At 53.7% G+C, this 14,393-nt stretch overlaps 1 protein-coding gene across 2 annotated transcripts in view; it reads left to right on the forward strand.

The window, feature by feature from the left end:
* Positions 1-14,393, forward strand: part of NACC2 (NACC family member 2) — a 75,307-nt gene that overhangs the window by 31,818 nt on the left and 29,096 nt on the right. The window contains exons 1-2 of one of the 2 annotated variants that reach the window (XM_007521466.3): positions 4,484-4,588; positions 6,196-7,136. In XM_007521466.3, the coding sequence (XP_007521528.1) occupies positions 6,257-7,136 (880 nt within the window). In that variant the 5' untranslated portion in view covers positions 4,484-4,588; positions 6,196-6,256. Of the gene's footprint in view, positions 1-4,483; positions 4,589-6,195; positions 7,137-14,393 lie in introns of those variants that run through there. The other variant, XM_060199392.1, reaches the window with a different exon arrangement.

The following is a 14,393-nucleotide window of genomic DNA, read 5'->3' on the forward strand; positions in this document are numbered from 1 at the left end:
TGCATCCCTGTTTGAGCATAGCCAGCCCCCTGGGGCCATGGGCCCTTCCATTAGCAGCTGGGCCCAGCGGCTGCCTGCCTTGCTTTGTGCTGCATTAAAAGTTTAATGCAAACCTGAATCGAGCTGGCTGCTGCCTCGCCCAGTTCCTGGGTCCTGGGCACGCCCCAGCTGGGCAGCCGGTTGCAAATGGCACCTCGCTCCCTTCCTCCGTGAGGGGGCCCTTGCACCTCGCCCCCTCACAGGGGAAGAGCTCCACAGCACAGTGCTAACATTAAGAGCAAGGGGGTCAGCCCTGCCTGGGTTCCAGTTACGCTGGGGTTGGGAAGTGAAGGCCACTCTCTGAATCACCCCCACTCCTTCTAACAGCCTCCATGTGACCTGCTATTCACAGTAACATGCCAGACACCACCCTCAGGAGGAGACCCAGGGCTGCCCCCAAACTCCAGAGCAGGTCCCCCTCTAAGAGGCTTGCTTATTGCCAGGCTGACCTGTCCATGCAGTGGCTGGTCTCAGTGGCCAGGTGGGTGCTAAGGGGGGGCTGCAGTGGGCGCCCAGCTAGGGCCAAGGGCTATGGGACAGGGAGAAGGGGTCTTTTGTGGCTGCCAGAGTGTTCCCTGGAGCCCCCACCTTGCTCCCTCCTTCCCTGCTGTGGGTGTGTTTAATGGCTATGCGACTGCTGAGGTCCAGACCTCTTATTAGATTGGCAAAATTAAATCCTGCAAAATAATTTTATTTAATTTAATTTATCTCGCTTGCCTTTCCCTTGCTGGGAGTGATCCTGCAGAAGCTAAATGCAGACCCCTCTGCCTCCCGTGCATGCTGTCCTCGCCTCAGGAAGTGTTTTAATCTCTGGGGAGGGCGTGGGAAGAGGAATGGTAGGGTGGAGGCACCCCAGGTAGGACCTGCAATGGTGTGAACAGTGTGTGTGTGTGTGTGTGTGTGTGTGTGTGTGTGTTGCAGGGGAGGGGGTTGCTGGAGAGGCTACCTCCTCCTAGTCTGGTCCTCTGGGTGCTCTGGGATTGTTATTAGCACTTGGGGTGTAGAGGGGCCACCCTGACCTCCCTCCTGCTCCATACCTCCTACCATGCCTGGACTCTGGAGCTCACATCCCATTGAGCTGCTCCCTTAGTCCATGTACCTGCCTGTCTCCAGCTCTTGGGGCCAGTACCCCGGCCCCTCCTACCAGGGCTGTACCCCACCCCACAGTTTCCGCTGCTGCTGCTGGAGAGGGTCTCTGGCTGACTATCCTGACACGTTGGTTGGGACTACAGAGAAGAGAGCCCCATCACCTTCATTTTCTTATTGCAGGGTAATTGTGCAGCCTGTATGGATGGGATGGGGGTGTCCCCTGAGGCTTCACAGCCACTGGGTGGACCCTGGCTTTCTGGCACCAACAGGGCTTTCTTGGTTTCTATTCTGAAGGGCACGATGGCAGGGAGGGCTCCAGGGTGCCCTGGCTTTGAGGACAGTAGGAATGAGCAGTGAGAGTTCTCTGATATTCCAGCACTTGCCACAGGTCAGTCTCACAGGGAAATGGGATAGGAGGCATTGCTGGGAAATCAGGGAGGTGGGGAAACTGAGGCACAGAAAGAGGAAGAGATTGTAACAGGATTGGGCTCCTAGGCCCAATTGACACCACCCCCACCTCCTGCCTGTCCTCTGGCGACCACACCAGGCAGCCTGGGCTTGCCCTGCTTTCAGAGCCCTGTGCATGTAAACTAAGCTCCAGTGGACTCTTTTCTCCTAAAGTTCAGCTTTGTTGTCACTCGGCCCAGGCTTCTAAGAAAGCAACCTAAAACCAGCTTGTATGGGTTTCTCCTGAGTGGCCATGGGGCCACAGCCTGGCCATACACAGGTGACCTGAGGACATGGCAACAACAGTGCCAGTTGTCACTGCCCCCCTGAGACCTAGGCACTGTGGCTTCTAGGGGAATAATGGGCCCTTCTCCCTGGAGTGGGGCCAGCCTAGCCATGGGGTACCAGATGCAGGGACATGGGCACAAGGCAGCTGGGAACTAGTGCAAGTTTCATCCTAACAGCTCACCATGCCGCCCCCACGCCCCATAGCTCTGGCCGGGGCTTCATTCTAATGGTCTTCTGAGCCCTGTGCTGAGCTTTCAGGGTAAAACCCCAGTTCCACTTCCAGCTGAGTCTCCGTCTCTGGCTGGAGGCTGTGGCAGTGGATAGGAAGCAGCTCCCCCAGTGTGTGAGGGTGGTGGTCTACACAACCCAGGACCTGACCCCACCCATAGCTGTGGCCCACCCTACCTGCTGGGACCCTCTGGGTCACTCACATCACAGCTTTGCCAGCCTTCGGCCACCAGGCCAGGCTGAGTGCCCCATCTAGTTCTCTGGGAGGCTCTAGGGCTGCGAAGGGAATCATTGGGGGCCCTTTCTGACTGAGCCCAGCTTTTGGTCTCTGCCAGGCAGGGACAGCCAGACTCAGAGACTGAGGGACAGCTAAGCAAGGATGTGTACTTGGAGGGGGGGGGGATCTATTCCTGGGGGCAGGCACAGAGTTCCGAGTCTTGCACCCAGACCCTGGCTTCCCTCCTCAACTTAGGGCCCTACTTCCCCATGTGGGCCCCCCTCCTTTTTTTTTTTTTGCTGGGTACAGGCATGGTTTTCTGCCTTGGATTCAGGAAAGGGGAACACTGGAACTATATAACCCCATGGAGGGCCGGCAACAGTGTCTAGGGGAGGGCCTGCTAGTTCAGGGGCAAAGGTCAGGGGTGGGAAGTGCATGTTCAGACACCTGTGAGTGTGTCTAACTGGAGACCTGTACTGAGGGAGGTGGCCTGAGTGTGTGGGACCTCTGGTTCTTTGGAGCCCAGTGGGTATAAACCCAGACCCCTGTGGGCTACAGTGCTGCCCTCTTTTTTGGAGGAGGGAGGGCCTTGGCTGGTGCTGGGGCAGGGCTGTGGCATATTCGGTGGCCGCCAGATCCTGGAGTAGCCCCATTTCTGTGACGGCCCCATCACAGCCCTTTTGTTTGTCTAGGGCCCTGTGGGAGCTTCTGTTGCCCGTGGGGGGTCGGCCCCCCACACCTGCACAGCCTGCTCCCCCTCAGCACTTTGAACTGGGCTCTGAAGTGGAGGCCATAGTGTGAACACAGATGTGCCAGGTGGCTCTTCCCTGGTGCCTTAGGGAGGCCAGAGGGAGGGTGTCCTGTCGCCTGGCCTCACCCCACTGTTGATTCCAGGTGGCGGTGATGCTTCATCATCCTGTCTCCTCTCTGTCCCTTCTTATCTGCTGCATCTGCATTCCTCAGGCAGCATTAGGTGGCTGGTAGAAAACCAGGGCTGGACAGGGCAGTGGTTTGTTCCAAGTCCACAGGGTCCTGCAGGTGGGGGACATGCACTCAGACCAGCAAAATCTCCCCCTCCCCCACACATAGCTGAGCAGTCACCCTCCCTCCCTTGGAGGACCAGCAGCAAGGTGCCTCTGATTCCCGTGGCCTTCCTGAGCTGCCGATCTACAATCTGGGCTTGCCCTTTAGACAGCAGTGGGCCACCAGGGCCCTAGCCCAGCAGCACCCACTCACAAAGTTGTCCTTTTGAGAAGGACTGACCAGGCTGGGTCTTGGGACACAGAAGGTTGGCTACCCTGGTGAGTGGGATGGGGTGGAGGGGCTGGACTGGATGAACTGGGCCTGCTGCTCTGGAGAGGAGGGGGCTGCCCTGGGCCTTATGGGGCTCAGGACTTCTGCCCTGGCCTGTCTCTTTGTGCCCCTTTCATGCTGGACCCCTCTCATCTTTCTGCCTCATTTTCTCCTCTCCTTCCACTATTTCTCCCATCCTGAGCTCCCCACCCTCACACAGCTTCTGTCCTGTCCCCGAGTCCCTCCTCAGCCCCTTGGTCCTCTCACTGCGCCACCACCTCCCCCCACCCCCCCAAGAGTTGGACGGCTCTGCCAGCCCTGCAGACTGTTTGGAATAGTTTAAATGCTTTGACACTTGGGCTGTACTGGATGGCAGGGCAGCCGTTTAGTGGGTAATTCATATGCAAAACTGCACTATAAATTTCTAGGCTGTCTCAGTTGCCGTGGCACCACAGAGCATTTCTCCACGTACAGTACAGTATTTCTGCCATCTTTGTTTGCATTGCAGTGAGTCATCAAAAGTCTGTCTTGTACCAACACCCGGAGCCGTGCATGCCTCTGGCACCAACACTCCTCTGTTTTTAAAGCTGGGGCTAGGATCTGGCATTTACTTGGGCTCCCAAATCAAAGGCGGCTATTCATTCCGGAGAGCTGCCTGAATGTCCGTCTGCATCCGGCCTCTTCATTTAGATGCTGAGCGCTGCCCGGGAGAGCGGGAGAGCGGGAGAGCCGGGCTGGGTGCAGCTGAGCTGCGGCCGAGCCTCTCTGCCCTCCTCCTCCTCCTCCTCCTCCTCCTCCTCCTCTTCCTCCTCCTCCTCCTCCCCTTCCTCCTCCTCCCGGCTCAGCGCCCTCCCCACCCCAAGGGCTCCCGCTCTGTTTGCTGCATTCCCGGAGCAGCTGGTGGCTGCGGGCGGCCAGGCGTGCGGGTGAGCTTGCCCCTGCCAGGCGGAGCAGCCAGTGCCTGGGCCACCGGCGCAGCGGCCAAAGGTAGGTCTCCCCGCTCACCGGCTCTACCTGGCTGGACTGGCAACTTCTCTGCAATGAGGGCGCTGTGGGTCCTCCCTCAGTAGCGACCCACCTGCCCAACTCTGGGTGAGGGTCGTCCGATGCTCTGCCCTCAGCTGCCCACCCTCTGCCCTTCTCCACTGGCCGCTGAGTGCCTCTGCCGCCCGCTACCGCTGCAGCACTTTGCTCCGCGGGACAGAGCGGCCCTTTGTGCTGGTGCCACCCCTGCCCCCCTCCTCCGGTTAGACCTCAGATCTGCCGTGGCACCCAGACCATCCCCAGCCCCCAGTCTCCCCATGACCCCTTTAGTCACCTGGGCTGGGAAGCAGCCAACAGGGATTGGCCGCTGGGAAGCAGGGAGGGAGGGAGGGGTGAGCAAGTGGGGCTGCGACAGGCTTATAACTCCAGGTCCTTGCCCCGCCAGGCCTGGATCTGGGTCCAAGCTCTCTGGGGAGCTAGACTGCAGGCTGAGGGTGCCGGGCAGCAGACTGGGGGTGTTGGTGAGTCTCTGAACACCTCCCTTCTCCCTGGGTTCTGCCCTGAAGGGAGAGGAGCAGACTACTCCCAGCTCCAGTTCACTTCCTGGGCACCCCCACTCTGACCTGGGGACCTGAGGGAGGCGGCTCAGCCAGTGGCTCCTATGTGCCAGCCTTGCAAGGAAAAGAAGAAAAACAACCCCAAAACTAAAAGCCTCCAAGATACCCCCTAAGTCCCCTACTTGAACTTGCCCTCCCTGGGGAAGGGGCAAGGGCCTGTGTCACTAACTTTTTTTGGGGAGGAGAGCTGTGCAGACCTGGTCCTGGCCCTCAGAAACCCCCTGCAGTGGGAGTGGTGAATGAGCCTGCTTCTTCCCTGCTCTGCCCCCCCCCCATCGCCCTTCCGCCTCTGTACCTATCCTCTGCTGAGACAGGTCTAGTCCTGAGCACTCATACTTGCTCCAGGGGCGGTGTGGGGGGCACCCCCCAGCTGGGAGCATCACATGAGGCTTTCAGCATCCTGTGCAGTTTGGAGGTTGGCTTAGTGGGGGTCCCACTATAACTGAGCTTGCCGCCCAACCCCTGAGTTGTTCTGGCTAGAAGGGGGGGAGGACTTGCTTTTGGGCCAGGGTGGACTTGGCAGAAAGTGAGCTTTCTGAGGTTTCAGCAGGGGTGAGGTGTAGGGGGAACAGGGGTGGGGTGGGTGTATATGGGTACTGGGGAGGGTACAAGGGTGTGGTGCAGGGTATATAGAGGAACATACAGGAATGGGATCTAGGGGTGAGCTAGAGTGGGGTATGTATGGGTGGGTACAGGGGAGGGTGCAGAAGGAAATGGGTGGTGTGCAGGGTATGGGGGGAGGATGGATGGGTTGAAGGGGGTATGTAGGATGGTGCAGAGGAGTATAGGGAAGGGTGCAGGGGTAGGGGCACAGGGGTGTAGAGGAGTATGCATGGAGTATAAAGGATACAGGATGGGGTTAGGGGGCTACAGGAGTTGGGTAGGAGGAGGATCTGAGTGGGGTATAGAGGGATATGGGGGATGCAGGGTGGGGAGAGAGTTCCGGCTCTGCCCTCCGTGGGTCCTGACCAGCATCCTCTGCTGTCTCTGCAGATGCGCCCCACTCCAGCCACACCGGCACCAAGAGACTGAGGGAGCCACCCGCCTGCCCACCATGTCGCAGATGCTGCACATTGAGATCCCCAACTTCGGGAGCACCGTGCTGGGTTGCCTGAACGAGCAGCGCCTGCTGGGCCTCTACTGCGATGTGTCCATCGTGGTCAAGGGCCAGGCCTTCAAGGCGCACCGGGCCGTGCTGGCAGCCAGCAGCCTCTACTTCCGAGACCTGTTCAGTGGCAACAGCAAGAGTGCCTTCGAGCTGCCGGGCTCGGTGCCTCCCGCCTGCTTCCAGCAGATCCTGTCCTTCTGCTACACAGGCAGGCTGACCATGGCAGCTAGCGAGCAGCTCGTGGTCATGTACACGGCTGGCTTCCTGCAGATCCAGCACATTGTGGAGCGTGGCACGGACCTCATGTTCAAGGTGAGCTCGCCCCACTGCGACTCACAAACCGCCGTGATTGAGGATGCCAGCTCCGAGCCCCAGAGCCCCAGCAACCAGTTGCAGCCAGCCGTCGGCCCCTACGTGGCATCCCCCTCCGTGCCCATCCCACTGCTGACCCGAGTGAAGCACGAAGCTATGGAGCTGCCACCGGCTGCTGGCCCAGGCTTGGCCCCCAAGCGCCCGCTGGAGACGGGGCCCCGGGATGGGGCAGTGGTGGCAGCGGGGGGCACAATGGCCACAGGCACCGCCCCTCTCAAGCTGCCCCGGGTCTCCTACTATGGGGTGCCCAGCCTGGCTACCCTCATCCCTAGCATCCAGCAGGTGCCCTACTCCCAGGGGGAGCGGACCAGTCCCGGGGCCAGCAGCCTGCCCACTACCGATAGCCCCACCTCATACCACAACGAGGAAGACGAGGAGGATGATGAGGCCTATGACACCATGGTGGAGGAACAGTATGGCCACATGTACATCAAAGCCAGCGGCAGCTATGCAGGTAACCAAGTTTAGGGCAGGTGGGGATACTTGGCAGGAACCAGGAGCCAGAGCTGGGTCTCAGTCTGGCTCTCAGGACCCGAGTGCAGGATTTTGCACTAGACCTGGGAAGGGAGGAGAGGCCATGGGAAAGTGGGAAATGGTGTGAAAGCCTACTAGAAACTACAGTGTAGCCTATGAGACTGAGCCCTGTCTTGCACTGGTCAGAGAAAGAGTCTGAAGTTGGGCCAGCAACTAGCTTGAGGGCTCACAGGATATGGCGTGATGCAGGCTAGCCCTTGACCTGCTCATGGGCTCATGCCCTACCTGAAGTTCCTGCACCAGGAGCCACTTGGACCCTCAAGCCCATCCTCTTCCCTTTAACCTCAGCCTGTCTTCTTTGCCTGGTTTTGACTCTCCATGAAACCAGAGTCCCTATCGCCCCCATTTGCTACCAACTCCTTGGGCCCAATACCAATAGGCAGATCTGAAAACACCTGCCATACTGAATGAGCTGCCCCCCACCAAGTTATTTGGGGAGCTCCTTATGTGAAGGCTATAAACCTGAGGTGCCCTAATTTGAGACACCTGGCATTACAGACTGCCTCTCAGTCCCCAGAGAATGTCAGGCCTTTCTGGGCAGGGAGGTTGTAGTAGGGGTCCAGGATCAGGTATCCCCTCATTTCCCATGGTGCCCCCAAACTGGCTGTGCACCTGGGCTGGTGGTTCACCTTGATTTGCATGTGGGGCCACATCCAGGGGCTGGGCCTGGCCAGCAATGTAGGGGGCAGTGATATCCCAGAGCTGACCCTTGTGGGTGGTATGGAGATACCTTCCCTCTGTCCCCCATATCCAGTGTCCCAATGGGACAGACACTCCTGTGTTCTCTGTTCCTCATTCTCCTGGCAGGTGCTGGCCCCACAGTGCTGAGACCAGGGCACTGAGGGGCCAGTTCCTGGGGCTGCTGCAGGACTGGGTGCATCAGCCTCTGCTAGCCCCCTAGCTCCTGCTCAGAGGTGTCAGGAAGGAAAAGGTACTGTGACTTTACAGAAAGCCTGTCTCCATATTTGCGTGAATGCTGCAAGGGTCTAGCATGCAGGCCCCTGGGTCTGGACTTGGTTTTTCTTCCTAGAGGTAGTGGGTAAACCCATGAGCCTATGTTTGGCTCTCTGGGGCCCAGGGGGGTCAGTGTTTCCAGGAGCCCTGGCCTGTAGGGTCTTCCAGCCCTCACTAACAACAATAGAGAGCTGAGGGGGTTCCTGAACCTCCCACCTACAGTGCAGACTCAAAAACTCAGACAGGTCCTTAGGTCCCTAAGAATTCCCTCACAGTAGCTACTGGGCAGGGCTCTGCAAGGGAGAACCATCTGCCAAGTGCTCTGGCAGGGGGGCCCACCGGTGCCCCACAGTGCTGGGAGCGAACTTCAGATTTCCAGATGGTCCTCCATGTCCTCTCTGGCCAGGGAGCCCTTGGACCCAGGAAGGCTCAGAGAGTTTCTGGGTGCAGGGGCATTACTCAGGGGCATCCAGGGGTGATGGTCTCTGTGAGCCCAGAGCCCTTAGCTGGACAGGTGCAACCCGGCCTGCTGGAATAGTGGCTGCCAGAGACAGGGTGAGGACTAGGGTGAGGGGTGAGCTACTCCACTGCCTTGCTGGTCCCTGGACCTGCTTACCATCATCCCTGCCCCCCAGAACTCAGACAAGGCACCGAGGTCTAGCCCATACTGTGTGCCCACAGGAGCTCCCTGTGCCTCGGGTGACAGGAGGGGAAAGGGACTTGACCACTAGGATGGCAGCCCCTGGTCTTCACCTCCCTGGCGATATAGAGGTAGAGGTGTTTGGGGGAAGCCAGGAGGCCAGACAGGAAGTGGATGTGTATGTGGGGGGCTATCCCTGCCTCTTGGGGCCAAAAAGCTAGTCTGAGGCCATAAGTGGAGCAGGGAGGGGGGTGACTTCTTGGCTAAAATCTAGGTTATTGCAGTGACGTCACTGGCATCACTGGGTGCCAGGCATGCTGGAAAGAGGGTGTGGGGGAGAGCCAGCAGGGAAGGAGCTGGCTGCCTCTTGGCTGCTGGCACCTTTGACCCCAGGCTCCCCCATTTGGAGCACCTCCTCACACCCCTTTGGGCTTCGAATGGCCTATGGGTCCTGGCATGAACTGGACAAGGGTTGAACAGATGAGCTCTGTGCTGGTGAATCCAGGAAGTACTGGCTTGGCTGGTGTGTCTCTAGGACACTTCAAGTCCCTTCTCCCTCCTGGCTCCTTCACTTGGAAGGTGTCTAGGGAAATCAGCGTGGGGCCTCTCCAGGGTGACTCTTCCCTCATGAGAACTGCTCCTTTGGTTTTTATTTGCAGAACTGGGGCCTCACACAGGAAGGATTTCACCACTCTGCACCACTTAATCATTCAGAGACAGAGAAAGGGAGCACCACAGCACCAGAGCTCCCCCCAGTGCCGTAGCATGCCCCCTTGTGGTGCTGGGGTCATGTGCATGGCAAGACATCACCTCTATTCAGTGAGATTTCACTAGAGCCCAAAACCACTCCTATAAGATGAAGGAGTGTAACATCACAAAGTGCTTTGACTTCCCAATTCCTGTGCTGAACGAGTGTTCAGTCACGGCTGGTAGGGTAGTGGCAAGGCTGTGGGTGTCAGATACTGACTGTCTCTCAATTCTCTGAGGGCTTGAGGGCCTTTTTGAAACCCCTTTCCTCAGGTACACGCATTACTGGTCCCTCCTAGGCTTGGGCAGATGTTGTCCCTGAGGGTCAAGGGTGTCTGGTATTTATATTCTTTTGGTATTTATATTCTTTCTAGGAGGGCACCACTGGATGGTGTGCTTGTGTGCCAGCTGATGGCTGTGTGTGCACCCCCTCTGAGGGTCACAGGGTGCTTCCAGGCCTGTTCCCCAGTCCCTTGGAGCTACCCTACAAGGCAGGGTTCAGTCATAGGCCTCCATTCAGCTGTGATGGTTGCAGGCCCTTCACAGAAGATCAAGCACTTGCCCCTGAGAGCCCACATACACCTTCAACCACCCCCCTCAAACATACCTGGACATAACAGACACTGACGTTGCTCAGGAATCACCTGGTATCTGGAAGCACACCTGTCCCCAGCTCCACCATCCAGCAGACCCTTCAGGTAGCCCCTGTACCCTGGGGCAAGAGAGAAGTGTGCCCCCACCCAGTCCTTGGCGGAACCCTGGAGATCAGTACTGCTCGTTCTCTTCCACAGTACCCCTGCCACCAGCAGCCAGCAGGGGCAACTAGGAGGGGATGCTCAGAACTCCAGGCTGTCATGTCATTGGGCCCCACAGAGAAGAGGAGGGATTAAATTTGTCCTGCAAAGCTCCTGCCCTCTGCCCCACCCACCCATATACTTCCTGGCCTGGGTTGGGGTCCAGTCAAAATCTGGGGGTACCAAGGAAGCAGGGTTGGCCTTGCGCCTGATTGGGATAGGTTTAGAGGATTTTCTGGAAGTATATCCTTCCCTTTAACAACAGCTCCAGCCAGGTATAGGAGGTGCCAGAACCCAAGAGTAGTCCTTCCTGCACCCCCCTCCCATACTGGGAGGCTGCTCTAAGGGTTGACTGCTCCATCTGTGGGTCACTCCTAGAGCCACAGCTTCTTCCAGGCAGGACCAGGACTCAGATCTCCCTGAAGCCTTGCATGGAGCCCTGAGCTTCTCTCTAAATCATGTCATTGAGGTATGGCTTCCATACATGGAAAAACAGGTTTAGAACGCCCCTGCTGGCACTCTGACTGGCACCAATAGTGTTGTCAGATGTGGCATTTCTCTTCTCACGGACTGGGGAATCTTCTCTCTCCTTCTCCCTCTCTCCCTATCTCTGAAGGTCCTGTGACCTGAGGCTTGGATGGGCCTACACTGCTTGTCAGTCTTTCTTTTCACACCTACTTAATATTTAACATGGGGAGTCGGGCGGTAGTGCAGCGGGTTAAGCACACATGGCAAGGACCGGCATAAGGACCCCAGTCTGAGCCCCGGACTCCCCACCTGCAGGGGAGTCGCTTCATAGGTGGTGAGGCAGATTTACCCCTGTCTTCCCCTCCTCTCTCCATTTATCTCTATCCTATCTAACAACAATGACCTCAATAACTACAACAACAACAAAAAAAGGGCAACAAAAGGGAAAATAAATAAACATTAAAAATTATTTAAAAAGTTAACATGAAGGTTCCAACTCCAAGTATGCAGGTCGATTAGTGAGGGTCATGGGCAGTGATCCCCTAAAATGTCCTGGTTCTAGGGTGTTGCCTCCCTGCTTGGCTTCAGGAATCCCCTGCCTTTCTCCAGAATGTTTGCAGCTGTGACTGGACAGCATGGCCTTGCACTTAACTTCTTATACACCCAGCTTTTGTTACACATCCATGTGGTTCTGAGTGATGTCCTCAGAGCCTTTTTGCTGAATCTTCTCCCATGTGTGAACCTATGATTGATCTCCAGCTCAGGGCTGTGACAAAGGACAAAAGCCATAGGGTCTGTGTCTAGGTAAGACTGCTGGTCACAGCAGGTCTAGCTTTAGCTTCCAGGTATTCTTACTAAGACTAGTTTTTTCTTTTCTTCTAATTTTTCACAAATAAGGTTTGAATTTGTCCAGTACTTTCTCTTCAGCTATCAAAAGTGATTGTGTGAGTGTTTTTTTCCTTAATTTTTATGAATAAGGTCTGTTGCATTGGTTAATGTTCAGATGTTGATTCAGCTGTACATTCTTGGGATAAACCCCACTTGGTCACATTGTATTCCAGTTTTTCTATAATGCAAGATTCAGTTTGCTAATATTTACTTTAGGAATCTTGCATCTTTGTTTAGGCAGTTAATTCTCTGTGGTTTTCTTCAAAATCCTCTGGCTTAGGGAGTGGGTGAATGCTAACCCTGTTTTTTCCTTAAGTATTCTAACAGTTTACGTTCATTAGTTGGTATTTCTTTTTAAAAATACTTATTTATTTATTTATTTATTCCCTTTTGGTGCCCTTGTTGTAGCTATTATTGTTGTTATTGATGTCATTGTTGTTGGATAGGACAGAGAGAAATGGAGAGAGGAGGGGAAGACTGATAGGGGGAGAGAAAGACACCTTCAGACCTGCTTCACCACCTGTGAAGCGACTCCCCCTGCAGGTGGGGAGCCGGGCCATCGAACCAGGATCCTTACACCAGTCCTTGCGCTTCTTGCCACCTGCACTTAACCCACTGCGCTACTGCCCGACTCCCTAGTTGGTATTTCTTTTGTGAAGTTTCTGCAAATGCTCACCTGAAGCCACTTGGGCCCACAGTTGTTAATTGTGGAAATATTCTTAATTATAAGTTGTCTAGCTTTATCTTTCATCTTGCTTTCACTGTGGTCATCTGTGTCTTTCATGGGCTTGATCCATTTCAAAAGCCTAGCTGATTTTAATGTAACTATCCCAACTTCTTTGTGTTGATATGTGTATGGTAGTGATTCTTTATATCCTTTTTAAATATTTTATGTATTTATTTATGAGAAAGATAGGAGGAGAGAAAGAACAGACATCATTCTGGTACATGTGCTACCAGGGACTGAACTCAGGACCTCATGCTTGAAAGCCCAGTGCTTTATCCACTGTACCACCTCCTGGGTGTCACATTCTTTTTATCCCTTTCCTTTTAGACCTAGTGCCTAAAAGTACACTTCTTATAGCTATCAGATGGCTGTGATTTCTGTTTTTACCCAGCCTGACAGCCTTTTAGTTTGAGTCTTTAGACCATTTACATTTAACGTTATTTCCCACGGAGTTAGTGTCTACCATCTTGCTATTTTATTTGCCCTTGTTTTCTTTTCTTTTCTTTTCTCTTCCCCTTCTTTTATAATTGTTTTCTAGTATTAGCTCTACTGTTGATTTTATGGTTATGCCTTCTCTGTGCTTCAGTTCCACCTCTAGTTCATTCCAATCTGCTTTCTCAATTATATCAATAAAGCACGTATTAAGTATGCTATATAATTATGTCAATTATAACACCAGGCTCTAAAGCAGTTTCTTCGTTGCAGTTCCAAGTGAAACTGTTGTCTGATATCTTAACTTCTTCACATATTGTAGTTTTTATAATATGTTGTCTTTTTTTTAACTTCAGTTATCTTTTCTTCAATATAATAGCCTTAAAATTTAACTTTGTACAGGTCTCAGAATTGAAGCAAAGTGGTCTCAAAATATGCCCCCTTCCTGTGGCTCCCATAGTTATTTCTTGCCCAGGATCTGTTTTCTGTCCTATAATTGGAATCCTATAGTGCGTGGGCATTTGACATCAGAATTTTTTTCACATTCATATGTGTTGTATGAATGTTTATTTTCTCCATTACTATTGAGTCCTATTACTTTGTGTCACTGTACCACAATTGTTTTGTTACCTGCCTGACAGTTCAAGGACATTTAGGTCAGTTCTAGCCTTTAATCAATGGTGAATGTAGTTGCTCCCCACAAATGCAGTCAGGTGTCTGAACTCAGCACCTCAGCTTTGCATTCCATTGGGTAAATTCACCCAGAAGTGAGAGCATGGGGTTGGTCTTGTGGTAAGAGCATATTTAACTTTATAAGAGATTGGCCAAACTCTTTTCTAGTGCAATCCTAACATTTCCCAGCAATCATGAGATTCTAGTTGTTTCAGATTTATGGTATTTCCTGGGATTGAACCTAGGACCTCTGAATCTCAGGCAAATCTGTAAGTCACTGTGCCATCTCCCCAGACCTTGATCAGATTTTAATTTGTACTTTTCTAGTGTCTGATGATGTGGAACATATTTTCAGATATTTATTTGCCATCCAGTCTTCTCTGGTCAGGTGCATCTTGAAGTCTATTTCTCGTTTTTATTGGGTTGTTTAAATCTTTTAAAATCTCATGCCCTTATATATTCTAGAAGGAGGGAGCTGTCTTGATAACTGATTCATCAGAATTTCCCCCCAGCCTACAGTTTGTCTTTCTAATTTCTTAGTGATGCTGTTTTTAGAACAGGGATCTTAAATTTTTGATAGAGGGTAGTGAAATAGTTCATTTGGATAGAGTGCTGCTTTGCCATGCTTGCAACCCAAGTTCAAGCCTAGCCCTCACCATGTTGAAGGGAAATTTAGTGATGTAGTCTTTTTCACTTTCCCTGCCTCTGTCTATCTAAAATGAGCCAACGCACACTTTTTTTTTTTTTTTTAAGTGAAGGTAAGTAATTAGTTATTTCTCTTACAGATCAGGCATTTCGTCATGTACTTAAGCCTTTACCAAACTTGATCACAGGATTTTCCTCTTGTTTTCTTCT

Source organism: Erinaceus europaeus, chromosome 10 (genome assembly GCF_950295315.1).
Source record: "Erinaceus europaeus chromosome 10, mEriEur2.1, whole genome shotgun sequence".
In the NCBI taxonomy this organism is placed as follows: domain Eukaryota; kingdom Metazoa; phylum Chordata; class Mammalia; order Eulipotyphla; family Erinaceidae; genus Erinaceus; species Erinaceus europaeus.